This window comes from Microcebus murinus, chromosome 12 (assembly GCF_040939455.1).
Source record: "Microcebus murinus isolate Inina chromosome 12, M.murinus_Inina_mat1.0, whole genome shotgun sequence".
Classification (NCBI taxonomy): Eukaryota; Metazoa; Chordata; class Mammalia; order Primates; family Cheirogaleidae; genus Microcebus; species Microcebus murinus.
In genome coordinates, this window is record NC_134115.1 from 93,691,415 (window position 1) to 93,718,347 (window position 26,933).

At 54.0% G+C, this 26,933-nt stretch overlaps 1 protein-coding gene and 2 long non-coding RNA genes across 6 annotated transcripts; 2 read left to right on the forward strand and 1 right to left on the reverse strand.

Moving 5' to 3' along the window:
• Positions 1 to 1,812: 1,812 nt before the first annotated feature.
• Positions 1,813 to 24,469, reverse strand: LOC105880771 (ABO, alpha 1-3-N-acetylgalactosaminyltransferase and alpha 1-3-galactosyltransferase). 4 transcript variants are annotated; one of them, XM_076009205.1, is made up of 7 exons: positions 23,776 to 24,469; positions 10,288 to 10,357; positions 9,775 to 9,825; positions 8,214 to 8,261; positions 7,297 to 7,332; positions 6,809 to 6,943; positions 1,813 to 4,946 (listed from the first exon to the last, which is right to left on the reverse strand). In XM_076009205.1, the coding sequence occupies exons 2-7, from the start codon at positions 10,311 to 10,313 to the stop codon at positions 4,190 to 4,192; spliced, it is 1,053 nt and encodes a 350-aa protein (XP_075865320.1). In that variant the 5' UTR covers positions 10,314 to 10,357; positions 23,776 to 24,469; the 3' UTR covers positions 1,813 to 4,189. The 4 variants fall into 4 exon arrangements, with proteins under 4 accessions (XP_075865320.1, XP_012637473.1, XP_075865321.1 ...); XM_012782019.2 differs by lacking the exon at positions 23,776 to 24,469 and adding an exon at positions 18,226 to 18,516; XM_076009206.1 differs by lacking the exon at positions 9,775 to 9,825.
• Positions 17,382 to 18,043, forward strand: LOC142874336 (uncharacterized). Its single transcript, XR_012922162.1, has 2 exons — positions 17,382 to 17,598; positions 17,748 to 18,043. It is a non-coding gene; the product is annotated as an uncharacterized LOC142874336 (long non-coding RNA).
• Positions 24,470 to 24,766: 297 nt separating the features above from the next.
• Positions 24,767 to 26,429, forward strand: LOC142874337 (uncharacterized). The gene is made up of 2 exons (XR_012922163.1): positions 24,767 to 24,854; positions 25,610 to 26,429. It is a non-coding gene; the product is annotated as an uncharacterized LOC142874337 (long non-coding RNA).
• Positions 26,430 to 26,933: the final 504 nt, after the last annotated feature.

Genomic DNA, 26,933 nt, shown 5'->3' on the forward strand with positions numbered 1-26,933 from the left:
CGCATCCCGCAGGTGAAGGGAGGGTGATTTCTAACTATTCTACTTAAGCTCACGCTGTCCCGTCTGTTTCGGAGCAGGAGGTCATTGTTTAGCAGCCTCTTATCATCAGGCATGGGGTTTACAATATGATTCCTCCAGGTTTGCCACCCGTACTGCGTTGTTATCTGTGAAAGGGTTTAAAGGAGTGGCGTCTAATCTGACCGACAGACCCCCATCCCTGCCTCTTTGTTCTACGCCTCATATTGGAGCCCCTACGGCTCATTTTGAGTGGAGCGTATGTAGAGGAAAAGTCTTAAAGAGATACACAATAATCCCAAAATTGTTGATTGGAGCCCTTATGGCGACTTTAAAGAAAAGTTTTCCGGCCGCTCCCTACGGTGGCGTGGCGGGTCAGTGGAAAAACATCCAGGCCATCGCTAATGAGATGGTTGTTTGGCACGATAAAGGCCTTTCCCCTCCGCAGGCTCACATACTTGGAAACTCAGAGAAACAAGGACATATTTGGAAACTTTTGGCTGCTAGAGAAAACCTTAAGGTTTGGGTTGGAAACATGTCATCTGATGAGAAAGACGGGATTAAAGTGTCTCTTCATCATAACTGCTCTACATCCCTACGGGCGTGCGTACCTTATCCCTATCTCTTACCCACGGGAACCGTTTATTGGAATCAGTCTAAAGGAAAGTTGACTTGCCCCGGTAATTATGCCTTATTCACTTGTATGAATTCCACTTCTTGGGCTGCTTTCAATAAATACTTACATAGTCTGTATATCCTGAAGGCTCGTGCAGAGATATGGTTGCCTGTCCTCCTATCCCGACCTGGAGGCGATTCAGCCCTAGGCACCACTCTCTTATTTTTGAGACAGAGTCTCGCTTTGTTGCCCAGGCTAAAATGAGTGCCGTGGCATCGGCCTAGCTCACAGCAACCTCAAACTCCTGGGCTCAAGCAATCCTCCTGCCTCAGCCTCCCGAGTAGCTGGGACTACAGGCATGCGCCACCATGCCCGGCTAATTTTTCCTATATATATTAGTTGGCCAATTAATTTCTTTCTATTTATAGTAGAGACGGGGTCTCGTTCTTGCTCAGGGTGGTTTCGAACTCCTGACCTCGAGCAATCTGCCCACCACGGCCTCCCAGAGACCTAGGATTACAGGTGTGAGCCACTGCGCCCAGCCCACCACTCTCTTAAATAAGTTCACTTCTCTGCGAGTTTGAGTTTTACGGAGAAAAAGAAAAAAAAAAAAAAAGTTCACTTCTCTGGCCCATAGAACAAAAAGAGCCATTGGCTTTATAATTATGGCAGTAGTTGGCTTAATCGCCATTGCCTCCCCAGCTTCTGTGCCTGGGGTAGCCTCACATCACTTTGTGCAAACTGCTGACTTTGTTTGTAGATGGCATGAAGACTCTCACAGATTATGGCAACATCAACAAGAGGTTGATACTCGTCTGGAAGGAGAAATTATTCAGTTGCAGAGTACAGTTCAGGGGCTGGGAGATCAGATTCAGGTTTTAACGACTCAATCTTTTCTCCGTTGTGATTGGAACTCTTCTCGGTTTTGTGTCACTTCCATTCCCTTCAATAGAGTCGATCGACACTGGATGTCATTACAAAAGCTGTTAAATGGAGGCCAGAATTTAACTGATGACCTCCAAAAGCTGGAACAAGAGACCACGTCTACTTTTGAAGAAAATTTGTCGGATTTTAATAATGAGGAGTTCTTTTCCGGTCTAGCCAATGGATTATCTCAGGCCAACCCCTTGGCCTCCCTGAAAACTATGCTTAGTAGCATTGGAAGTAATCTGGGCATCCTCTTGTTTTTATCACGTATTGTGCTTTTAATTTACAGGTGCTGGAAGAAAAAACAAGTGATTCAACAACAGCAAAAACAAAACATCATGGTCATGTTCCAGCGTGTTCGCTTTTAACAATAAGAAAGGGGGAGATGTTGGGGACTAATAAAACACGTATCCAGTTTAGAGTTAAGTGACAGAGTGATGTACTTGCTCTGTCCAGGACGTTTGAGAGAAATGTGTTACGGACAAAGTCCATGTAACAAACGAGGTTGCTGCTTAGAGGCATAACAAAGGGTCTGCAAATAGGCAAGAGCTGCCCAGCCCCACGTTAATAGGGGACTAGAGGCCACACGATAAGCACATTGTTCCTCTTATTGTTCCTTGGCCCTGTAAGATGGCTGGATAGTCAATGACAGGTAAGATTCCTCAAGGAGGAACAACCTAAGACAGGCACAGCCACCGGGGCAGCCAGCCAGGAGGAACTGGGGACAGGAAGTGCCCCCTATGGATGACTTGCTTAACCTTTGCTTATCTCAGCCTGTGACCTATGCTTTGAGCAACCTCCTGGAAACCTTGAGTCAGGGGACACCTGTGACCTTAGGCTACGTGTTCCGGAATTTTGGCCATTGCTCCAATGCCTGGGCAGTCATGTATAAGAAAGTAACTTTATTAGCTGGGCATGGTGGCGCATGCCTGTAGTCCCAGCTACTCGGGAGGCTGAGGCAGAAGGATCACTTGAGCCCAGGAGTTTGAGGTTGCTGTGAGCGAGGCTGACACCACGGCACTCACTCTAGCCTGGGCAACAAAGCGAGACTCTGTCTCAAAAAAAAAAAAAAAAAAAAGAAAGTAACTTTGATTTTTTAGGGTATAAAAATAAAAGGACTGGTGCATTCTGCACTGCAGTCTCGTACCATCTTTGTTTTTGGTGTGTCTTTCTTTTTGTGTCTCTTTGTGTTTTGTTTTCATCCCCCGTCCTTCAAACGGGCCACAGCATTTTAGTTGTTTGGCTAATTTCTATCTATTTTTACTATTGACGGGGGTCTCACTCTTGCTCAGGGTGGTCTCGAACCCCTGAGCTCAAGCAATCCTCCTGCCTGGGTCTCCTAGAGTGCTAGGATTACAGGTGTGAGCCACCACACCTGGCCTTATCTGACATTCTCAAGAGGGCAAAGACAGAGGGGGACAGATGGTAGGCAGAGCAGAAGGGCGGGGTGACGACATCTGGAGCAGCTCAGGAGGCTTCCGTGCAGGGACAGCCTGGACCTGATTACTGGGTGGTTACAGAGATCCACGCAAGGGTCTTGCTCTTGCTTGGCCTCCCAGAGTGCTAGGATTATAGCAAAATTTTTATTCTTTCCCTTAAAGAGCCCCCAGAGTCTGAGCTTTCAGCCCCATCCAATCAGGGTCCATCCCTGAGGGGGAATGAGGATAGGAAGTGGGAGGGAACACTGGAAACACTTTGCCTCCAGGGGGCTGGGGTCCCCCACAGGGATCCCAGCAGAGGGGCATTCACAGGACCCCTCCCGCTTTGCAATCAGGGCCACCAGGGGAGACTAGTCCCACCGTCCGGGCAAAACTGCCGCTGGCCTGGGCCAGGCTGGTAGAAATGAGGCTGATCAAGAACATCTGGGCAGGCAGAGCGGGCAGCGCTTGCGGGCAGCTTTTGGATGGGCCTTGCAGGGGAGTCGTGGAGGACCCGGGTGTCTGGCTGGAGCACCAGGGGTCAGGGTGGAGCCCATCCTGAGCTGAGCCAGGCTAGGGGAACCCTGGGGGGAGCAGGTGGCCAGTAGGGTGCTGGTGGGAGCCTTCAAGAAGGTGAAGGTATTTTGCCCGAAGCCTAAAGCTCAAGACGTGCCCTGGCATGTTGGAACGCAGGCCCCCCGAGACTGTGTGTCCTGGGGGCTCCTTCCTGGCTCTGGAGGAGACTTCTGCCTGACGCCCTGTCGGGAGGGGCTGAGACCCCTGGCCCCATCCGAGCTGGGGTTGCCTTGGGAGCAACTTTGTGAGAGGAGCTGGCCTTTGTGAGAGGTGGAAAGTGCGCGCCCGGTGTCAGTTCTTCCTTCCAGCTGATGACCCTCAGAGATGAGGAGTGTGCACGTGCGAGACAGGTGAACATGTGGATCCTGTTTCAGTCTTTAGAGCCTGCAGGCCATGGCCCTGCCAGGAACTGATTGATGCCCAAGGCCCTGAACTGGGGCAGCTTAAGAGTGAGTGAGTGAGTGTGTGTGTGTGTGTCTGTCTGTGCCTGTATCTGCCTGTGTCTGTGGTCTCCGGGGTGTGGTGCTATGTCTTGTCGGCCTGAATTGGAGGGTGGGCTGAGTGTTAGGCTTCAGCGATTTCTCCCAGCAGGAAAGAAAAAGGGAGCAGAGTTGCACCCTTTCCCCTGAAACCGGTTCTAGTTTCCTGCAGCCCGGCCAGCCCGTCCTGCGCCTTCCGGGGAGCCGGTGGGCTGGCCCCCAGATTCAGACTTCCGGATCTCCTGGTGGTTCTTGGGCACTGCCACGAACCTGAGCTTCCGCAGGACCGAGGGCCAGCCCAGCAGCTGCTGGTCCCACATGTACTCGGGGGACAGCACCTTGGTGGGCTTGTGGTACAGCAGGTACTTGTTCAGGTGGCTCTCGTCGTGCCACACCGCCTCGATGCCGTTGGCGCGGTCGGCCAGCATGGCCTGGTGGCAGGCCTTGGTGAGCCGCTGCACCTCGGGCACCGACCCCCCGAAGAAGGCGCCCATGTAGTAAAAGTCGCCCTCGTCCCAGGGGATGTGGGCCTGGGACTGCGGCCGGCGCTCGTAGGTGAAGGCTTCGCGGGGACGCCCGTAGAAGGCGGGGTGCAGGGTGCCGAAGAGGGGCGACAGGATCTCCACGCCCACGTGGTCGTGGAACTGCATGTCCACGTCGGCGCACACCAGGTAGTCCACCTCGCGCAGGAAGCGCTGCTCCGCGGCCTCGCTGAGCATCTGCATGCGCCGCATGGACACGTCCTGCCAGCGCGCGTAGGGCCGCGCGCGCAGCACCTGCAGCCGCCGGCCCGGCCCGAGCGCCACGCGCGGCACCGCGTCCGGCCGGTCGGTGAACACGTAGTAGATGACGCGGTGCCCGGCCATGAAGTGCTTCTCCGCCGTCTCCAGGAACAGCTTCAGGAAGACCACGTACCTGCGGGGCGAGGCGGGCGGGGGCGGGGCTGGGGGAGGCCGCCCGCACCGGCCAGGCCCCGCCCCCGGCGTCTCTGCTGCCCGGTCCAGAGCGGCAGGTGCACAGCGCCCCGCGCCCGCGTCCTGCTCCTCTACTCCCAGGGACCGAGGGACCCCCGAGGGACCCCGCACCCGTCTGAGGCGGGAGAGCCGCGCCTTGGGAGCCTGGAACCTCGCTGGGGTCCGCAGGCAGCAGAGCTGGAGCTGGGCTGGGGGCGACCCCCTGCATGTGCCCCCTCCTGGGGCAAAGGCCCACCCCTGCCATCCTCCCCCGCTGAACAACCCCTGGGCACACAGCTCCCTTGGGACGCTGGGCAGAGCTGGTTGGACCCAGCCAGGCCCGGCCTCCTGCCCCCTCACTGTAAGTGGCTCCCGCGGCCCCGACACCTGTCTCTACACCCTGGACCTTCCTCTGGGAGGCCTCAGGTGCTTTGCCGGCAGGTGCCTAGTAAAGTGTTCATAGTCTTAAGTCGGGGGTCACTGCTGACCCTCCCATGTCTCAGGGACCAGATCTGGCACCGTGGGGACCCCAGAAAGGAGAAGGGGAGTGGAGGGCGGGCAGTGCAGGCCTCTGACATCGAATCCAAGGGTCAAAGCTTCTGGGCCCAGGGCAGGCGTCTCCTCTGACCTCAGGAAGTTTCTCCAACTGCCTCGACGGCTGGGCCCTCCTAGAGCCGTGTGGCCTCCACCATGGTGACAGGGGCTTCCCCACCGTCCCGCAAGGGTGCTGTGCCCCCCAACAGCAGAGAGTCTAGCCCAGGCACCGTGGCTGCTTATCCCCGCCTGGCTCCCTGCACATCCGTCCCCACGGCAGTGCAGGCACCGTGGCCTTCGGGGGACAGGTGCAGAGGGGCCCAGAGAGCCCGTCGCCAGCGCCAGATGTGACTGGTGTGAGCCCAGTCGTGGCCACTGAGGATGTGGCTGCCGGCTCGAGGCTCGACTGGGCAGGGCTGCTTCTCTCCTAGGGTGCTGGGGACGTGGGGACCAGCTGGGGGCCCAGAGGGGAGACAGACGGCCAGACGCAATGGCGAGATGGTGCCCTGACGGAGCCCCCGGGGGCTCTCCAGCCCTTTGTCCCTAGGAACTGGAATAGGAATTCCTGGGCTGCCCCCTGGCCCTTCCCGGTCCAGCAAGTCAGGTGCTCTCCTCTCCGGCATCGGAACCAGTCACAGGGGCTGCCAAGGCCCAGGAGGCAGAGCCTGGGAGGGAAGGACACGGCCCCTTCCACCTGCAAGCTCGGCTTCCCTCCGCACCCCAGAGCAGTCCCCGGGGCAGCCATGTCTCTGGCCTGGCTCCCCACAGGCTCCGAGAGTCAGGCTACACACCCGTGGCTGCCCTGCCAGCTACCTGTGAGGCGGCCTGACCCAGAGTCCCCAGGCTCACGGTCAGCTACCTCTCCTGGGGTCTGGGGGCAGGTGCTCTGCCTCCCCTGCCCCCCACCCCGCATGTGAGCACAAAGGTGAGGCCACAGCTCTGCCAGCATCCTGTGGCCATAGGGTCAAGGAGAGCACACAGGTGTCCCCCTCCTGCCATCGCTGCTCAGTGAAAGGGACCCACCTGGAGCCAGGTATGGAGTGGGGCGTGGCTGCTGCCTGCCCAGCTGGGGGTGGCCACAGGTACACAGGGGCGCACAGCACTAGAGGTGCCAGCGGCGGCGACAGCAGCTCCAGGGAAGGGCTTGGTCACCCGGTGAGCCAGGGAGAGCTCGGTAGGACGCCCAGCCGAGGACCTTTACCGTCTACCCTGCGGGCGGGCGAGGCTGGCGCCCCTTTCTCTCCTGAACACAGGGACGGACTCTGGCGGCCCGAGCGCTCGCCTACTTACTTTTTGATGGCAAACACAGTTAATCCAACGGTGGTGTTCTGGAGCTGGAACTGCACATTGAGGATGTCACTGTTGAACGTCCCCTCCCAGACGATGGGAGCCAGCCAGGGGGTCAGGACCAGGACGTCTGTCCGACTGCACAGGGAGAGACAGGGGCCACCCATGCTGACCCTGGCACCCGGCCACCCCACCCAGGGCCTCCGACACCCCTGCGAGAAGGACTGGCACTATTTGCTGGGAAACAGGTCCAGCCGGCAGCCGGGCTGGTCATGTCCAGCCTTTTCCCGGACAATAGACCCCGCTGGGCCACAAGGCGAGAAGCGAGACTCGCGGGTCAAGGGGCAGGACAGGAGAGGCAGTGCCGTGGGGGCCTCCCAGGCCAGACCCCAGAAGCCTCAGAGCAAGGGCCCAGCAGAGCGAGCTGGACGGAGACCGAGACGGAGGACACGGCTGTGAGCGTCGTCCCCAGCGTCAGGAAGTTCACTCACGAGGGCGTCAGCACCTTCGGCTGCGGGTAGGCCATCCTGCGAGCACAGAACGCAGGCGTGGGTTTAGTGAAGGTCCCGTGGGCCCCAGCCCTGTGTCCGCCCCCGTCCGTCCTCCCCGAGGACTTGCAAACCGCCAGGGAGCCCAGTGACCTCGGGCGCGTGGCCCTCCACTGGGCTCCAGGCTGGGGACGGCCTCCCGGTCGGTCATGTTTTAACTCACTGACGGGGAGAGGAGGCGGGGCGTGGGCGCTGTCCCCGTCCCTCCCAGGGAAAGCCCTCAGGGACCGTCGTCCACCTGGGCCTGCAGCTGCTCTGCCCCCACGGCTGGTGACCGCAGGGCCCAGCCTTCCCGTCCGGGAAGCGGAGGGGCAACCCCGCCTCTCGGCTGTCACAGGGCCGGCCCCAGCGGTGGCGCCAAGCACGGCTGTCCCTAAAGTTGACGTGGGCGTTCATCTGTGGCTGTCGACTACAGTCGACGCTGGTACCAAAGTGGTTAAAAAGGAAGGACATTCTGACACAGGCTACACATGGACGAGCTGTGAGCACGCTAAGCTCAGTGCCTGCAGTCGGTCAGTAGACTGTGCAATCCCACGGGCACCAGGCAGCCAGCGCAGCCACACTGGGCACCAGCCCACAGAACAGCGGGTGCCAGGGGCAGGGGGAGGGGTAGGGGTGGGGGAGGGGGTAGAGGAGTTGGTGTTTCATGGGGACGGAGTTCCATTTCGTAAGATGGAAAGTTCTGGAGATGGACGGGTGGTGATGGTTGCACAACAACGTCATGTGCTAAATGACACCGAGAAAAGTCACAGCGGAGACTGGGGAAGGAGCAGCCATCCTCCGTGGGGGGAAAGAGGACGCGTGCCGGCCCCCACGCACCCCCGCCCACACGCGCACAGACACCAGCGAAGACACTGTACCTGGACTGCGTGACCACTTGCAGCCTGTCGGGTTCTCTGACGGCCGTGCTATGGGATGAGAACACAGGAGACGGGGTTTATTCCAGGGGCAGAATTCAGGACACAGGTGTGTGGAGCAAAGCTGGGGGTCCTGAAAGAAGGGACAGGGGCGCAGTGGTGGCCTGAGGTGTGGAGGGGACCCGCCTGTGACAGGCACAGCGAGCTGTCCCGGGGGCGCTGGCCAGGGCTGCACCGTCAGATGCTGCAGGCCCCGGTCTGCCCGCAGCTGAGCCTGGGCAGCGTGGAGGTCCCAGAACACGTCTGCAAAGCCAGAGGCCGCCTCCTATCAAGAGGTGGGTTCTGGGCTGGGCGCGGTGGCTCACGCCTGTCATCCTAGCACTCTGGGAGGCCGAGGCGGGCGGATTGCTACAGGTCAGGAGTTCGTAAACAGCCTGAGCAAGAGTGAGACCCTGTCTCTACTATAAATAGAAAGAAATTAATTGGACAACTAATATATATAGAAAAAAACTAGCCGGGCATGGTGGCGCATGCCTATAGTCCCAGCTACTCTGGAGGCTGAGGCAGGAGGATCGCTTGAGCCCAGGAGTTTGAGGTTGCTGTGATCTAGGCTGACGCCACGGCACTCACTCTAGCCCGGGCAACAGAGCGAGACTTTGTCTCTAAAAAACAAAGACACCAGGCCGGCGCGGTGGCTCACGCCTCTAATCCTAGCTCTCTGGGAGGCCGAGGCGGGTGGATTGCTCAAGGTCAGGAGTTCAAAACCAGCCTGAGCAAGAGCGAGACACCGTCTCTACTATAAACAGAAAGAAATTAATTGGCCAACTAATATATATAGAAAAAATTAGCCAGGCATGGTGGCGCATGCCTGTAGTCCCAGCTACTCGGGAGGCTGAGGCAGGAGGATCGCTTAAGCCCAGGAGTTTGAGGTTGCTGTGAGCTAGGCTGACGCCACGGCACTCACTCTAGCCTGGGTAACAAAGTGAGACTGTCTCAAAAAAAAAAAAAAAAAAAAAAAAAAAAAAAAAGAAGCTGCAGTCCTCCTTTCTCACTGTCATGAAAAAAAAAAAAAAAAACAAAGACACCAGGCATTTTACCAGCATTTTTAGAGGAGTGGTTTCACAGCTCACAGCCTAAGATGATTCTCGCAGAGATTTCTATGTCGATGCCTAGATCAGGGGATATTTCAAAGAAGTCAGTCCTAGAGCCTTTAAAATAACCATTCTTTAAAGAATTATCTCCCCATCGATCACCATTACTTCAGAACAGTAGCCTCTTTCACCATCCTTTCCACGGAGGGCGTCCTAAGGTAAGTTCCGGAAAGATCATTCTAGCTCCTGGGAAGTGAGTGGGGGTGGGGCAGGTGGAGAGGAGGGCGGCTGGACCAGGGCAGGCAGGACAGACGCAGCCCAGGGACCTGGAACCTGCTGACAGGTGGAGCGGGCGGGCCTGGTACAGCCCGTGTGGCCCGGACCTGAGGCCTGGGACGGGCAGGAGCCCCCAGAGCCGCTACCCCACCCGATGCCAGCACAGAGGGCCCCTCCCCTCCTTTGGCCCTACTCACCCGGCTCCCAGGCTCCCCAGCATGCGGCCTCCGGGGCTCAGGATCCCGTAGCTGGCGGAAGGGAGTGCGCCCCAGGCAGCGGCTCAGGACACAGCAGCGAGCCCGCTGTCCCTCCCTCCCTCCACGCACGGCCAGCACCTCCTCTGCACAGCCCAGGACACTCACACGCCCCAGCCAGGAGGGGCTCCGTGGGGACAGTGCTCTGCGTGCGGGCACCTGCGGCAGCTGCCGAGGAGCCCTGTGTGCAGCCAGTGCAGCCCCCAGCCCCCCAGGGACTGTCCCCTGGCCGTGTCCACGGACGCCCCGCAGAGCTGGCCCGTGACCCCCTCTGGTTTAGGACCTGCTGCCTCTGGGGGCCCACAGCTCAGGGCCCGGGCTGGCCCGCCCCTCTCCCGGCCACACAGGGGTGGCGAGTGACTCGCCCTCCCAGCCCCAGGTCCCTCATCTGTGCAGGGTGGGGGACACGAGCCCGCTGCCCAGGCGGAGCGTGAGTGACGGTCAGGCGTCTCTTACCCAAGGAGGACGAGGACCAGCGCCATCAGGAGCAAGATGGAGGGACGGAGCAGGCGGCAGTTTGGTTTTCCTGGAAAGCAGCAGCAGGAAATCCGATGGCTCCCCTGCCCCTCTCCCGCCCGCTTGCCCCTCGCCTGTGTCTTGTCATATACGGCCTGCGCCCGCCCCGCAGGCAATGCCGGACACAGCCCCAGCCTCTGCAAGCCCGGCTCCAAGAGGAGGGCCGACCGTCTGCTCCTCCCTGCTCACCCCCTCTTGCTCCCGTAGACCCTCAGGTCACCCGGCCTCCCGGTGACCTCTTCCCACTAAGCACCCTCTTCCCACAGGAGGCCGAAATGAACCTCGCTGGAAGGAGCACCAGGAGATCACTGCGTTTCTTTGGTTTTTTTTGAGACAGAGTCTACCTCTGTTCTCCCCGCCACACACACACTAGAGTGCAGTGGTGTCACCACAGCTCACTGCAGCCTCCAACCTCAAACTCCTGGGCTCAGGGGATCCTCTTGCCTTGGCCACCCGAGTAGCTGGGACTCCAGGTTCATGCTACCTGGCTAATATTTTTCATTTTTAGTAGAGACGGGGTCTCCATCTTGCTCAGGCTGCTCTTGAACTCCTGACCTCAAGCAATCCTCCCACCGTGGCCTCCCAGAGTGCTGGGATTACAGGCGTGAGCCACCCTGCCCCGCCTTTACCTCCAACGTTTCTAAATCCTATGACCATGGAACTATTTACCTCTTATAGCTTCCTGAAACAAAAGAACACGGGACGTAAAATTTGAAATTTACAAGTCTTAAAATTATTCTTTTCCATTTTTGTAGTTGATAGTTTGGTTGTAGGGAAATATAAGCGGAAATAATTTTCCTTCAATTTGGAAGAAATTGTTCCACTTTTTTTTTTTTTTTAGACAGAGTCTCGCTTTGTTGCCCAGGCTAGAGTGAGTGCCGTGGCGTAAGCCTAGCTCACAGCAACCTCAAACTCCTGGGCTCAAGCGATCCTCCTGCCTCAGCCTCCCAAGTAGCTGGGACTACAGGCATGTGCCACCATGCCCGGCTAATTTTTTATATATATATATCAGTTGGCCAATTAATTTATTTCTATTTATAGTAGAGACGGGGTCTCGCTCTTGCTCAGGCTGGTTTTGAACTCCTGACCTTGAGCAATCCGCCCGCCTCGGCCTCCCAAGAGCTAGGATTACAGGCGTGAGCCACCGCGCCCGGCCCTGTTCCACTTTTGAGAACTTTTTAAATCAACTTCATCGGAGGTATAATTTACATCCAATAAAATGCACCCATTTTAGGTATACAGTTTGCTGAGCTTTGAACACAGTATGTACACACATGACCACCACCCCAAACAAGATACACAGGTCCCTCACCCCATGAAGTTCCCTCATGCCCGGCAACCGCTGATCTGCCTGCTTAGCATTTGGTGCAAATACACTCGTATGACACATGTCCTTTTATGGCTGGCTGCATTTGCATGAAGTGGTATTTTTAATCTATGTTGTTGTACGTGTCAAATTGCTCATGCTTTTTATTGCTGAGTAGCATGGCATTGTTAATAAGCCACAACTTTTATCCTGTCACCTGTTGACAGACACTTTGGTTTCGTTCCTGTTTGGGGCGACTACAGATGCAGACAGTATGTGCAGGTATCTGTGTGGACATAGGTTTTTATTTCTCTTGAGTAAAGACCGGGGAGTGAAAAGGGTGAGTCATATGCTAGGTATATGTTTAACTTTGGAAGAAAGTGCCAAATTGCTTTCCAGAGTGGTTGTAGCATTTTCTATCCCTGCCAGCAACTCACGGGGAACTGCAGTCACACCAAGTTCTCCCCACACCTGGTCGTCTGTCTTTTGCGTTTTGGCCGTTCCAGCGATGTGCGGGGGTCTCACTGCAGCTGATGACTCATGCACTTACAGGCATTCGGTTTATCTTATCTTATCTTATCTTATTTTATTTTGAGACAGAGTCTCGCTTTGTTGCCCAGGCTAGAGTGAGTGCCGTGGCGTCAGCCTAGCTCACAGCAACCTCCAAGTCCTGGGCTCAAGCGAGATCCTCCTGCCTCAGCCTCCCGAGTAGCTGGGACTACAGGCATGTGCTACCATGCCCAGCTAATTTTTTGTATATATTTTTAGTTGGCCAATTCATTTCTTTCCATTTTCAGTAGAGACGGGGGTCTCGCTCTTAGTCAGGCTGGTCTCAAACTCCTGACCTTGACCGATCCTCCCGCCTCAGCCTCCCAGAGCGCTAGGATTACAGGCGTGAGTCACCGTGCCCGGCCCATTCATTTGTTTTGTGGTAAGTGTCTGTTGAAAACCTTTGCTCATTTTTGTTTTATTTTTTTTTCACCTGTACTAGACATCATCTTACCATCATTTTTATTTAAGTTGTTTCTCTTTTCATTATTGAGCTGTAGGATTCATTTACATATTCTGGACACAAGTCCTTTACCAGATATATGTATTAATATTATAGACATTTTCTCCCAGTCTGTGGCTCATCTATTCATTATTTCTTAAGTTGTTTTCTTTTGAGGAGAAATGTTAATTTTGATAGAGACTGGTTTATCACTTTTTGTGGTTTGAGCTTTTTTTCCTCATCTAGTAAGTTTTTGCCTACCCTATGTTAATGGATATTTTCTCCTATATTCTTCAGAAATTTTCATCATTTCTGTATGTGGTATGAAAGATTAAAGTTTTCTTAATGGACATCCAGGAGTTTCGGCCATTTGAATTGAAAATAATTCCCTTGCCCCAACACATCACCTTAGCACCTGTATCAAAATCCATTGACTATAAAAAATCCACTGACCGTAGATGTGCGGGTCTCTTTCTGGGACTCTGCATTTATCCCCCTGGTCCCTATGTCCACCCTAATAAAAACTTGCACTGAATGGTGTGGTGGCTCACGCCTGTAATCCTAGCACTCTGGGAGACCGAGGCGGGTGGATTGCTTGAGGTAAGGAGTTCGAAAACAGCCTTAGCGAGAGACACTGTCTCTACTAAAAATAGAAAGAAATTAAGTGACCAAATAAAAAGATATATAAACAAAAAATTAGCCGGGCATGGTGGTGCATGCCTGTAGTCCCAGCTACTCAGGAGGCTGTGGCGGGAGGATCGCTGGAGCCCAGGAGTTCAAGGCCACAGTGGGCTATGATCATGCCACTGCACTCCAGCCTAGGTGACAGAGCAAGATCCTGTCTCTAAAAAATAATAATGACGCCCCTCCAGACTGGCAGTTTCAAGGATGCAAATTGCATTGCAAAATCAAACTGACTCATAAAGCATTTGGGCCAGTGACTGTTTACTTCTGTTTGGCAGACAGACGCATTTGTGCCCAGTGTTTGTGCCCAGTCTTCTTTTTTTTTTTTTTTTTTGAGACAGAGTCTCACTTTGTTGCCCAGGCTAGAGTGAGTGCCGTGGCATCAGCCTAGTTCACAGCAATCTCAATCTCCTGGGCTCAAGCAATCCTGCTGCCTCAGCCTCCTGAGTAGCTGGGACTACAGGCATGCACCACTGTACCTGGCTAATTTTTTCTATATCTATTAGTTGGCCAATTAATTTCTTTCTATTTATAGTAGACACAGGGTCTCGCTCTTGCTCAGGCTGGTTTCAAACCCCTGACCTCTAGCAATCCGCCCTCCTTGGCCTCCCAGAGTGCTAGAATTACAGGCGTGAGCCACCAGGCCGGGCCGTGCCCAGTCTTTGTATCCTTGTTTTGACAAGGGTCCCCACAATCCTAGCCTACTAGAAACCAGTTTGGGATGGATATTATGGGGCTTCTGTGCTATTGCTGGTATTGGAAGAAATAAAACTTGCAATTTAAGTAAAAGCAAATAATAATAATAATAATTAATACATAAGGAAGATATTTAAAGTATAAATATAAATATATACACACCTAACAACCTAGCCCCAAAATACGAGAAGCAAAAATTCATAGACTTGAAGGGAGAAATTGTCAATTCAATAATAATAGTTGGAGGCCAGGTGCGGTAGCTCACGCCTATAATCCTAGCACTCTGGGAGGCCAAGGCAGGAGGATCACTCAAGGTCAGGAGTTCAAAACCAGCTTGAGCAAGAGCCAGACCCCATCTCTACTATAAATAGAAGGAAATTAATTGGCCAACTAAAAATATATAGAAAAAATTAGCCAGGCATGGTGGCGCATGCCTGTAGTCCCGGCTACTCGGTAGGCTGAGGCAGGAGGATAACTTGAGCCCAGGAGTTTGAGGTTGCTGTGAGCTAGGCTGATGCCCGGGCACTCTAGCCCAGGTGGTAGGGTGAGACTCAGTCTCAAAAAAAAAAAAAAAAATCATAATAGTTGGACACATCAAAATCCTACCCCACTCTCAACAATGGATGGAATAATTAGAAAAAAAATCAGCAGGTACCGATGACCTGTCATCACTGTAAACCAACAGAACACTCCACCCAATGGGAGCAAAGTACACATTCTCAAGTGCACGTGGGACATTCCCCAAGGCAGACCATATGCTAGGCCACAAGCCAAGTCCTGACACATTCAGAACGATTTTGCCTGATGACTTGGGATATAGAAAACATTTTTTAAAGGATTGATATCATACAAAGTTTGTTCTCTAACCAAAATGGAAAAAAAAATAGAAATTAACTACAAAGAAAATTTGGGAAATCCACAAATATGTGGAAATTAAGCAACACACTTCTGAATAACCAATGGGTCAAAGAAAAAAATCAAAAGATACCATGGGCTGGGCTCTGTAGCTCACGCCTGTAATGCCAGCACTTTGGGAGGCTGAGGGGGGAGAATCGCTTGAGCCCAGAAGTTTGAGAGAAACCTGGGAAACATAGTGAGACTCTGTCTCTCTCTCTCTCTCTCTCTCTCTCTCTCTCTATATATATATATATATATATATATTGAGATGAATGAAATCAAAACACAACATGCCTAAACTTATGGGATACTAAAGCTGTGTCTGGAGGGAAATTTATAGCTGTAAATACCTAGATTAGAAAAGAAAAATCTCAAATCAGGCCAGGCGTGGTGGCTCACGAGTATAATCCTGGCACTCTGGGAGGCCGAGGTGGGCGGATTGCTCGAGGTCAGGAGTTCCAAACCACCCTGAGCAGGAGCGAGACCCCGTCTCTACTCTAAATAGAAAGAAATTAATTGGCCAACTAATATATACAGAAAAAATTAGTGGGGCATGGTGGTGCCTGCCTGTAGTCCCAGCTACTCGGGAGGCTGAGGCAGGAGGATCACTTGAGCCCAGGAGTTTGAGGTTGCTGTGAGCTAGGCTGACGCCACGGCAGTCACTCTAGCCCTGGCAACAAAGCAAGACTCTGTCTGATAAAAAAAAAAAAAAATGATGAAGGTCGCTGAATGACAGACACCCATCTGGAGGTCCAGCTGACACCCCAGACCTCCACGCTGCAACCAAATATCCAAATGCTTTCCAACAAAAAGCAGACACAGCTAAATCATTAAAGGTTAGTTAACTTTAAAATTCACAAATAGTTTTCACGTTTTGAAATTATTCGCCCATAGGAGATTCTTACAAATTAATGTGCATTTTAAGTACTTCTAATTAAAGTTCCTTGAATGCAGCCTTATTTGATTACAGCTAACTTAATGCAGCTTCCGACATGCGAGGATTCCCCATCCCTGGTGTAGCCACTTTGGAAAACAGTTTGCTCATTTCTTAAAATGTTAAACACACATTTACCATAGGACCTGGCACTTCCACTGCCGGGTATCTACTCAAGCAAATGAAAAATATGTGCCCACACAGACTAGTACGCAAATATTCATAGCAGCCTTGATCAAAACAGTTAATAAATGGAAGCAACCGCAAACGTACGTCCATTGACGAGTGCATAGACAAAATGTGGTCTCTCTACACAGTGGAATATTATTCATCAATAAAAAGGAATGGCATCCTGATGCATGCTACAACACGGATGAACCTCAAACATGTTATTCTACACCATTCTGCAGAAAATCAGATGCATGGGGCTGCAAACTAGTTCAACCTCTGAGGAAAGTAATATGGAGATACCTTAAAGCGATACAGATGGATCTATCATTTGATCCAGCAATCCCACTACTGGGCATCTACCCAAAAGATCAAATGACACTCTACAAAAAAGACACCTGCACTCGAATGTTTATAGCAGCACAATTCACAATTGCAAAGTTGTTAAAACAACCCAAGTGCCATGAATACATTAGTGGATTAATAAAATGTGGTATATGTATACCATGGAGTGTTATTCAGCTCTAAGAAACAATGGTGATCTAGCATCTCTTGTGTTTTCCTGGATAGAGCTGGAGCCCATTCTACTAAGCGAAGTATCCCAAGAATGGAAAAACAAGCACCACATGGACTCACCAGCAAATTGGTGTTAACTGATCAACAGCTAAGTGGACATATAGGAGTAACATTTATTGGGTGTCAGGCAGGTGGGAGCGGGGAGGAGGGGATGGGTATATACATACATAATGAGTGAGATGTGCACCGTCTAGGGGACGGTCATGCTTGAAGCTCTTACTGGAGGGGGGAGATGGGGTAAGGGCATTATATGTTAACATTTGTACCCCCATAATTGCTGAAATTAAAAAGAAAAAAGAAAAGAAAATCAGATGCAAAAGACCACATATGACAGGACTCCATTTATACGAAATGTCTGGGAGGGCAAAGCTGTAGAGACAGAAAGTGGTCGCCAAGGCCGGGCTGGGAACAAGGAGCGGACTGCAAGGGGGACCAGGGGATTTCGGGGGACGGGGGGGTGACAGACAAGTTCTAAAATCAACTCCACAACTCTGCAGATCCACTGAAAATCATCGAGTAGTGCACGGAGGCCAGCGGGGCTCTCTCCGCACCTGTTTCCCGCAGGTGCGTGAGAACAACGCTCACCCCCAGGGCTGCCCTGACAGACCGGACTCAGTCCCCGCTCCTGCAAACGCTGACTGACTGCCAGCGCGGCTGGGGGCAGGACTCGACTTACCCCCACCCCGCGCTCCTTCTTGAACCTTCCACCGCCCCCCCCCCCCCCAGGGCCGCCCGCCCCGGTCCGCTTTATCTTCCGCCGGGCTCCAGCGCAACATTGGCCCCCGCCGCGTCCACAAACGGCGCTCTAACCAAAGGCGCGGTTTCCGGCTCTGCGCGCCTCAGCCCTGCTCTCCGTCCCCGGGTCCCACCCCTGCTGCGCCGGGGGCACCGCCCTGGCCCGCCGCACGATCCGGGGCGCCTCCGCTTTCGGGGCGGGGGGCTCCTCGGGCCGGCGCGGAGAGACCCCGGGAAACTCCCGACCCGAAAGTCCCAGCACAGGTAAGGTGGATCCCACGGGGGCTCCGCCAGCAGGCCCCGCGCGAGTTGCGTTGCGCACGACCTCTGGAGAGGGCTGCACGGGCGGGAAAAAGAGGCAAATCTCTTTAAAATGGCAGTTTTTTGTGTTTTTTTTTGAATCTGCTCTACAGAGTTCCTGAGAAACAGCAGGAGACCGAGCTGCGCCCCAACGTCACCTCCAAGGCAGAGCCACACCCGCGACAGTCCCTCCCCGCGGGACCCGCTCCTGGACTGTGACATCTGGCCGCCGCTTTTGTTATCGGCTGGCGCCACCGCTATTGTTTCTCCTGGTCCCCCTGAAATCGGGGAGCCGCTCGCCCGGGGCGCACCCCTTCCCGGTCCTCGGGCTGCGGCGCGGTCTCCCTGCTGCCCTGCCATCCCACTCTCAGTCCCTCTCTCCTTCGGCAAAGACAACCTTTTCCCTTTATATGTCTGGTCTGCGCGTGGAGTCGTTCTCTCCGGCCGCGCCGTGGGCGCCCGTGGGAAAGGGGAAGGCGGGTGGGAGCGGGGCGGGGAGAGACCGGGGACTCTCGTGGCGTGCGCAGGGCCACCCGCTCCAGCCCGCGCCCTGCCCGGCGGGTCCGAGGGCCGCTGGGCTCAGGCACTCACCGGCCAGCGTCCACACCTGCTCAGCCATGGCTCCGCGTCTCCCCCGCGCCCAGGGCGCCAGCCGCTTGGCCACCTTCCGCCTGGGCCTCCCTGGGGCGGGGTGAGCCCGAGGCGGCGTCCGCGGCTATGTCGCTGGGCCGCTCCGCCCTCCCGCCTGGGCACGTCTTGGCCTGACCAGGTGAGGACACAGCGGGGCGCTGGAGCGGACCTGGGACCGCCTGCCGGGGTGGGGGGGGACTAGGGTTCCAGAGACCACAGCTAACAAGGTCCCCCCTCCCGCGGAGCAGCCAGTGAGACCAGCTCTCCCCTGTAGCCCCGGCCCGCCCCTTACACACCCCGCGGGGGCAGAGCCCTCCCTGAGTCCCCGACGCACGCGGCCCGCCACCCCTGCGCTGCCCAGAAATGCCAACCTCCTGAGGCTCTGCTCTGCCTTTAAATCCTCAAGCCTGGCAGAACCGTGCGCCCCGCGTCCCCGGACGGCCCCGCCGCCACCGTTGCACCCCTGTCCCCTCCGCTGCCCCACGCAGGTGCGCGCCCCGCAGAGCGCGGGGTCTTCGCTACCGTGCTGAGGTCGGGTCCCCGCGGGAGCCGGAGCCTACACCCTGTCCCTCGCGCGCCCCGCCCACTCTGCACACCTGCCCCGCCGCCCGCCGGGCCCCTGCCCCCAGCCGCCGCGGAGGACACGGGGTCCCTCCTGGGAGAAGGACATGGGTGCGGGTGGCGGATGCGGAAGGCGCGTGCTGAGGGCCAGCGAGGACGACCAGAGCCCACTGGGGCTGGGCTGGCACGTGCCAGGGATGTTCCAGAGGCTTCTGTATACTTTTGTCCTTATAAGGATACTGAGGAAACAAAGTGACCATGCGATGTCACCAGGCACCTATTGGAATGGCCAAAATCCAACACCCTGACCGGACACCGCTGCTGCCGAGGGTGTAGAGCAGCAGGTCTCTCGCTCCTCGCCGGGGGATCCAAAAGGCACAGTGGCTCTGCAGGACAGCTGGCAGTTTCTTACAAAACTAAACACGCTGGCACCGTGCGATCCAGCCATCGTGTGCCTTGGCGTTTACTCAAAGGAGCCGTAATGTATGTCCACACACACACTTGCACCCGGTGTTTATGGCAGCCTTGTCCACGGCTGCCAAAGCTGGGCAGCAGCTGAGATGCTTTTCCGCAGGTGGATGGGTGAAGTGCGGCAAGTCCAGAGGATGGAATGTTGCTCAGCGTGTAAGGGCCTGATTGCAGCCCAAAGCTGCTGGCTCACTTGTGCGAGCCCGGATAACAGAAAATGGGCCCAGGGGAGGAGTAATTGGCTCCTGGAAATTGCTAGCTTAGGGCCCAAAGGTAGAGCTATCGGCTAAACGCATATTTCTGCTTCTGAGAATCGCTTGCTTGCAGCGAGACGCACAGGTACGGTGCCAGATAAAGGGAGAACGGCCCCTTTGCCGCCGGCGGGCTACCAGTCCACCAATCATTTTAAAGACTAACACGCACAATCAGCTTGTGCAGCGCGGGTGTTCAAGAGGGAGGGGGGATAAAAGGGGAGCCCCAGCTTTGGTCAGGGTCCTTGCCTGAAAGAGCGGCCACTGCGCTGGCACTCTAGGGCCTGGACCCTGGCTAGCCAGAAAATAAAGCTCCTCTTGAGTGATTGCATCCTTGGTGTCTTTGTTCGTCTGCCTGGCGGGGTGCAGGAAGCCGGTCCCTAACAGTTGGGGGCTCGTCCGGGATAAGGCTCCCCTGCAATCCGCTGAGTAGAACACAAAGCTGAGGGAGGAGTGAGCGAGACCCCACACCCGGACTAGCCGAGTGTGTAGTAGGACGAGGAATGATTCCCGGGATTGCTAAGCCAGCACAAGACCTAGGCGGACGCGCTGGAGGGTCGCCGGTCGGAGCCAGACGGAGACGTCCTCTGGCTCCGGGAGGACTCCGGTACTGGTCTCGCCGCCAGAGGCGGGAGACAGGAGGAATTCGGAGAAAGGAAGTCCGGACCAGGTTAGGGCATTGTCTCTTGTAATCTGTCTAGCTTCTGTTGTCTGTTTTGTCTGTCATCACTGTTTGTTACCACCGGGGAGAGTGAGAGTGTGCATGGGTCTCGAGAGCAAGATTTTCAATTTAGGAAACCTGCGAAGAGGAGCAGAGGAGGACCTTAGAGCCACGATCCAGGGCAGACCAGCATTGGCCAAAGGTCCCTGTTGTGTCATCTGCCGTCGGATCCTCACCCCAGAGGCCTCTGCCCTAGGCCAGTGCTGGTACCGCCACCTGCCCATAGTAGATTCAGAGGAATCCTGCCCCATCCTAAGCCCTGAGGGGGGCCCGCGCCCTTGGACTCCGCCACAACCATGGGGCAAGCCATGACAACGCCTCTCTCTCTCCTAACAGGCCACTTTAAGGACGTGAGGGAAAGGGCCCGTAGTCTGTCCCTGGAAATCAGGAGGGGCAAACTAGTCACCCTTTGTAAAGTTGAATGGCCGAGTTTGATGTCGGGTGGCCTAGAGAGGGATCCTTTGACAGAGTCATGGTAAAAAAAGTAAAAGAGAAAGTCTTTGGGCACCCTGGGCACCCAGACCAGATTCCATACATTATAGTTTGGCAGGATTTGGTGCGAGATCCCCCACCTTAGATGCAAGCATTCGTGCCGCCCTTTAGGGGGTCCTCTGAGGTCCTCACTATGCGAGGTAGTACTAAGAAAGAACAGCAGGACTCCCCATCCACCCAGGTGCTCCCAGAGTCCAACCTTTACCCAGATTTGATTGGGCTGACCGAGCCTGATGCCCCTCCTCCTTATAACCCCAGGACAGCACCCACGATCTCCCAGGCAACAGCGCCCCAACAGAGTGCTGTGGGAGGGGAAGAAGGGCCAGCCCAAGGCACCAGACAGCGCACGGGTCGAACCCCCGACCCGGAGCCTGTGAAAACATTCCCCTTGCGAGCAGTCGGACCCCGGGGGGGAGATGGGACACAGAATTACCAATATTGGCCTTTCTCCACCAGTGATCTTTATAACTGGAAAGCCCAAAACTCTAATTTCTCTGATAACCCTAGAGATTTAATTAACCTATTAGACTCTGTTCTCTTCACGCATCAGCCCACCTGGGATGATTGCCAACAGCTACTTAAGGTGCTCTTCACCACGGAAGAGAGAGAAAGGATACAGGGGGAAGCAAGGAAATTGGTCCCAGAAAAAGATGGTAGACCTACAACAAACCCACGGACCATTGACCAAGTGTTCCCCCTTGAACGACCTCCGTGGGACTACAATGAGGCTGAAGGTAGGGAGCGTCTCCGAGTCTACCGCCAGACTCTGATGGCTGGTCTCCGCATGGCGGCGCGAAAGCCGACCAATTTGGCCAAGGTAAGAGATGTGCGTCAGGGCCCGGAAGAAAGCCCAGCAGCATATTTAAAAAGAATCATAGAAGCCTTCCGGCAGTACACTCCCATAGACCCCACCTCAGAGGAAAGTAAGGCCGCTGTCATGATGGCCTTTGTGAATCAGGCTGCTTCAGACATAAGGCGAAAAGTGCAAAAGATAGACAGACTAGGAGAGAAAACCTTACAGGACCTATTAGAGGTAGCAGAAAAAGTTTACAATAATAGAGAGACATCAGAAGAAAAGACAGAGAGGATAAGACAAGAAGACAGGAAATTTCAGGCTAGAGAGATGCGGAAAGCAAATAAAGAAATGGCTAAAATTTTGCTAGCCGAGAGAGAGAGAAGGTGGGAAGAAAGATCAGAGAACAGAGCAGGGCCCAGATTCCAGAGAGAGAGGCTTGACAGGAACCAGTGTGCCTGTTGTAGAGAACATGGGCACTGGGCAAAAGAGTGCCCCAAGAAGAAAGGGGGGCAGGGATTGGGGGGATCTAAAGGGGTCATGGTGGTGGGTCAAGCAGAAGATGACTAGGGGCGACGGGGTTCGGTTCCCCTCCCCGAACCCAGGGTAACTCTACAGGTAGAGGGGAATCCAGTAGACTTCCTCATAGACACTGGGACTGAACATTCTGTACTAACTCAAGATAAAGAGAAATTATCTAAAAAGACCAGCTGGGTGCGGGGAGCGACTAGAACTAAGTTATATCAGTGGACCACACAGAGAAGACTAGACTTGGGAACAGGACAAGTGAGTCACACTTTCATGGTCATTCCTGAGTGCCCCACACCACTACTAGGCAGAGACATACTCACCAAGCTCAAGGCCCGAATTCACTTCGAAGAGGGGGGGATAATGGTAACTGACAATGAAGGCAAACCCCTCAGTGGCCCCCGGGTCACCCAGGTTCTAACATTGACACAGGCGGATGAATATAGACTGTACCAGCCCACAAAGAGCAGGGGAGACAGAATAGATCAATGGCTCCGAGAATTTCCCATGGCTTGGGCTGAGACAGGGGGTACGGGGTGGGCCAAGCACAGGCCGCCCCTCTACATCGAACTAAAGCCGGGTGCTGAGCCGGCTCGTGTCAAACAGTACCCCATGTCCCGAGAGGCAAAGGCGGAGATAACACCCCACATTCAGAGACTCCTAGACAGTGGGATTCTCAGAAAATGCCAGTCAGCTTGGAATACACCCCTGTTGCCAGTAAAGAAACCTGGAAGAAAAGATTATAGACCAGTACAAGATCTTAGAGAAGTCAATGCAAGGACTCTGGACATCCACCCTACCGTTCCAAACCCCTACACTCTGCTAAGCTCGCTCTCTCCCACGTTATCCTGGTATACAGTTCTAGATCTAAAAGATGCTTTCTTCAGTTTGGCAGTGGCGACACGCTGTCAAGAGATTTTCGCGTTTGAGTGGCAGGACGAAGAGAGAGGGGTCCATGGGCAACTGACATGGACCAGGCTGCCTCAGGTGTTCAAAAATTCACCCACCCTCTTCAACGAGGCCCTCCAGGATGACCTGAGTGAGTACCGCGCCAACCACCCCGAGGTAACCTTGCTGCAGTATGTGGATGACCTGCTGCTGGCTGCCCCTGACCCCCAGACTTGCCTAAAAGGTACCAAAGACTTACTTAAAACACTCGGCGAGCTGGGGTATAGAGCCAGCGCAAAGAAGGCCCAAATTTGCAGAAATGAAGTCACTTATCTCGGGTATAAGATAAGAGGGGGCCAAAGGTGGCTGACTGAAGCTATGAAGCAGACTGTGTTACAAATACCCACTCCGACCTCGAGCCGAGAGTTAAGAGAATTCTTGGGGTCGGTAGGTTACTGCCGCCTTTGAATCCCGGGGTTCGCAGAAAAGGCCCGCCCTTTATATAAAAAATGCAAAACAGGGCAAACATGGGAATGGATTGAGACAATGGCAAATGCCTTCCAAGTCCTAAAAACGGCCATGCTAAAAGCACCTGCTCTAGCGCTCCCTGACCCCACCAAAGAATTCCACCTCTATATAGATGAAAAAAAGGGCATTGCAAAGGGGGTGCTCGCACAAACCCTAGGGCCCTAGAAGAGACCAGTGGCCTATCTGTCAAAGAAGTTAGATCCGGTGGCAGCCAGATGGCCGGCGTGCTTACGAGTAATCGCGGCCACAGCCCTATTAGTAAAAAATGCTGATAAACTTACCCTGAGACAGAGACTAATAGTCACTACTCCGCATGCCATAGAAGGGGTTTTAAAGCAGCCTCCGGGGCGATGGATCACAAATGCAAGGCTCACTCACTACCAAGGACTGTTGCTGGATGCACCTCGCATCGAGTTCCAGGCCCCCGCCACCCTGAATCCGGCAACGCTCCTGCCTGTTCCAGAATCAGCAGCACCCGAGCACGACTGTCTCGAAATCCTGGCTGAAACCCAGATGGCCCGGAGAGACTTGAAGGACCGCCCCCTTCCGAACAGCGACCTAATCTGGTTCACGGACGGGAGCAGTTTCGTCCGAGAGGGACACGGGTATGCAGGGGCGGCCATAGTCGATAACCAGGGCAAGCTTATCTGGGCGGCCTGCCTTCCACAAGAAACGTCTGCTCAAAAGGCAGAGCTAATAGCGCTGACAGAAGCACTCCGCCCGGCTCAGGGAAAGAGGCTGACTGTATACACCGACAGTCGCTATGCATTTGGGACGGTGCATATAAACGGGACCCTCTACAGAGAAAGGGGGTTCATCACGGCAGAGGGAAAAGAGATCAAGCACAAGCCCGAGATTCTCCACCTGCTAGAAGCCATCCTACTGCCAAAGGCAGTGGCGGTAGTCCACACCCCGGGACACCAAAGTGGGGACTCCCTAGAAGCAAAAGGAAACAGGCAGGCAGACACAGAAGCCAAAAAGGCTGCGTACGAGGGCATGCCACTAAGCGTCCTACACACGGGCCCCGGCCTGCCGCCTCCGGGAATGGTACAGATACCCCCAGTGCCCACCTATACAGAGACAGACAAAGCCTGGGCCAAAGAACAAAAAAATACACACCAAGGCGAGGACGGATGGATATGGGACAAAGAGCATCGCATGATAATGCCAGAAGCTTTGGGACGGTATGTGTTACAGCATCTACACCAGACCACCCATTTAAAAAAAAACAAAATGCTCCAGCTGCTGGATACTGCTCAGTTGAGGTTCAAGTCACAGAGACAGGTGGCCGCCGATATCGTCCATGACTGCCAAGCTTGTCAGGTTATGCAACTGGGAAAAACCAAGGGGACTCACACAGGTACGAGGGAAAGGGGGAGGCAGCCAGGACTGTTCTGAGAAGTAGATTTCACAGAAGTAAAACCTGGGAAATACGGATACCGGTATCCGTATTTAATAGATACATTTTCTGGGTAGGTCGAGGCTTTCCCTACTAAAAATAAAGCTGCCCTAACTGTAGCCAAAAAGTTATTTAAAAAAATTATCCCTAGATACGGGGTGCCAGAAAGAATGGGCTCCGATAATAGACCTACATTTATAAGTCAGATAAATCAAAAATTAGCCCAAACCCTGGGGATCAATTAAAAGTTACATTGTGCATATAACCCCCAGAGCTCAGGACAGGTAGAAAGAATGAACAGAACACTAAAGAAGACTTTGACTAAATTGGCACTAAAAACTGGCGGAGACTGGGTGACCCTCCTTCCCTTCGCCCTGTTCCGAGTCCGGAACACCCCCTACCATCTGGGACTAACTCCGTTTAAAATTATGTATGGTACTCCCCCACCAGTGGTGCCTAGGCCAAAATGCAGTGGGGCACTTCCAAAACACCCTAAAAAAATATTACAAGCTGTACAGGCCTTACAGCATGTCCACAGTCGGATATGGCCAGCACTTCAGGCCGTATACGATGCGGCAAGACCAGATGCTGACCTCCCTTATCACCTGCACCAACCGGGTGACTGAGTGTGGGTAAAGAGACATAATAGTAAAACCCTGGAGCCCAGGTGGAAGGGACCTCATCAAATTATTCTCATTACCCCCACTGCTCTCAAGGTAGACGGCATATCAACTTGGATACACCACTCCCACGTAAGGCCAGCCAACAAGAACGACCTAGAACGGTGCCGGAGCCAGTGGAGAGCGACGGTGGACCCAGAGAACCCACTGAAGGTCAGGCTGACTCGAGTAGCAGCAGCGCCACAAGAAGCCAGCTGAGTCCTATTCCTCTTAGACTACTGGTTATACTGTCTAGACTCAGACTTGGGGCTGTGGCACCTGGAGATTAGACCTCACTACAAAAATGTATGCAGGGTTTGTTTTATATCTCCTTGAGAGCATTTTGTTAATGAGTGAGAGTGTTGTAAGTGTGATAGACAATTTCAATCCCCACAAACCCCATAGTCTGACATGAGAAATTGTCAATCAAGAAACCCATAAAGTCTAAAACGTGACCTCTGGGGTGGCCCCCTTAAACAGTTAGTGGCCGGACTTATATTTTAACTTAAAAAAAGTCAACCCCCTAGAAAAGCCAGCACAGACAATAGCAATATCCTCAGGAGGCCCTGCTGCTGCCCCAATCCCCAGTACTTGAGTAACTGGACCATAGAGAGAAGACATAGAACAAACCTCTATGAGCCGGAATAGGTTTTATGCCTGTCCGGGATTCCGGCCCCCTCAAAAAAACCGTCAGTGTAGAGGTATTAAAAGTTATTATTGTGCCAAATAATAGTGTGTGACCACCAATAATGGAAAATAAAAATGGCAGGCACGATCTCTTCTCATTAGCATGTCCTATGTCCAACCTTGTACTAAAAACAGGTATGCCAGAGACTGCAACCTAATAAAAATAAAATTTACAAAAAAAAAAAAAAAATAGGCGGTAGATAACAGGACTCTCATGAGAGATATGTCTCTACCAAAGACCGCACGTTTGCTCACTAATATATATCAAACTTAAAATTACCCCGCTCCCAACAGCAGTAGGACCCAACCAAGTACTACATCCATGGCCAGCTACTGCCAGGCCCGGCCCGGCAGCACCCCAGACCACCTCCAGCAAAGGGACTCTCCACAAACTAGTGGCTAGCACAAGTAGTCCCCGAGGCCCATCGCCCGATAGAGAGCTCACAGATCCCTTATAAAAAATGCTGACAGCAGCATATAATGCACTGAACCGTACAAGTCCCAATGCCACACAGGCCTGTTAGTTGTGCTATGACATAAGGCCCCCTTTTTATAAGGCGGTGGGGCTGGCCACTTATTTTAACCTGTCTTCAGAAGACTCCCCTAAAACGTGCCAGTGAGATCGTAAGGGCCCCAGACTCACCCTCCAGTCAGTTCTTGGCAAAGGTACCTGTTTAAGAACAGTGCCTCCCAG

What these genes read in the sequence shown, in the direction of transcription:
- LOC105880771 (XM_012782019.2), bottom strand. Translation starts at nt 18,253, where the DNA reads ATGGCTGAGCAGGTGTGGACGCTGGCCG. An exon ending in CTGGGGAGCCTGGGAGCCGG is followed by an intron (nt 8,262 to 9,774) that starts GTGAGTAGGGCC and finishes CTCATCCCATAG; the next exon opens with CACGGCCGTCAGAGAACCCG. An exon ending in ACTGTGTTTGCCATCAAAAA is followed by an intron (nt 4,947 to 6,808) that starts GTAAGTAGGCGA and finishes CTCGCCCCGCAG; the next exon opens with GTACGTGGTCTTCCTGAAGC.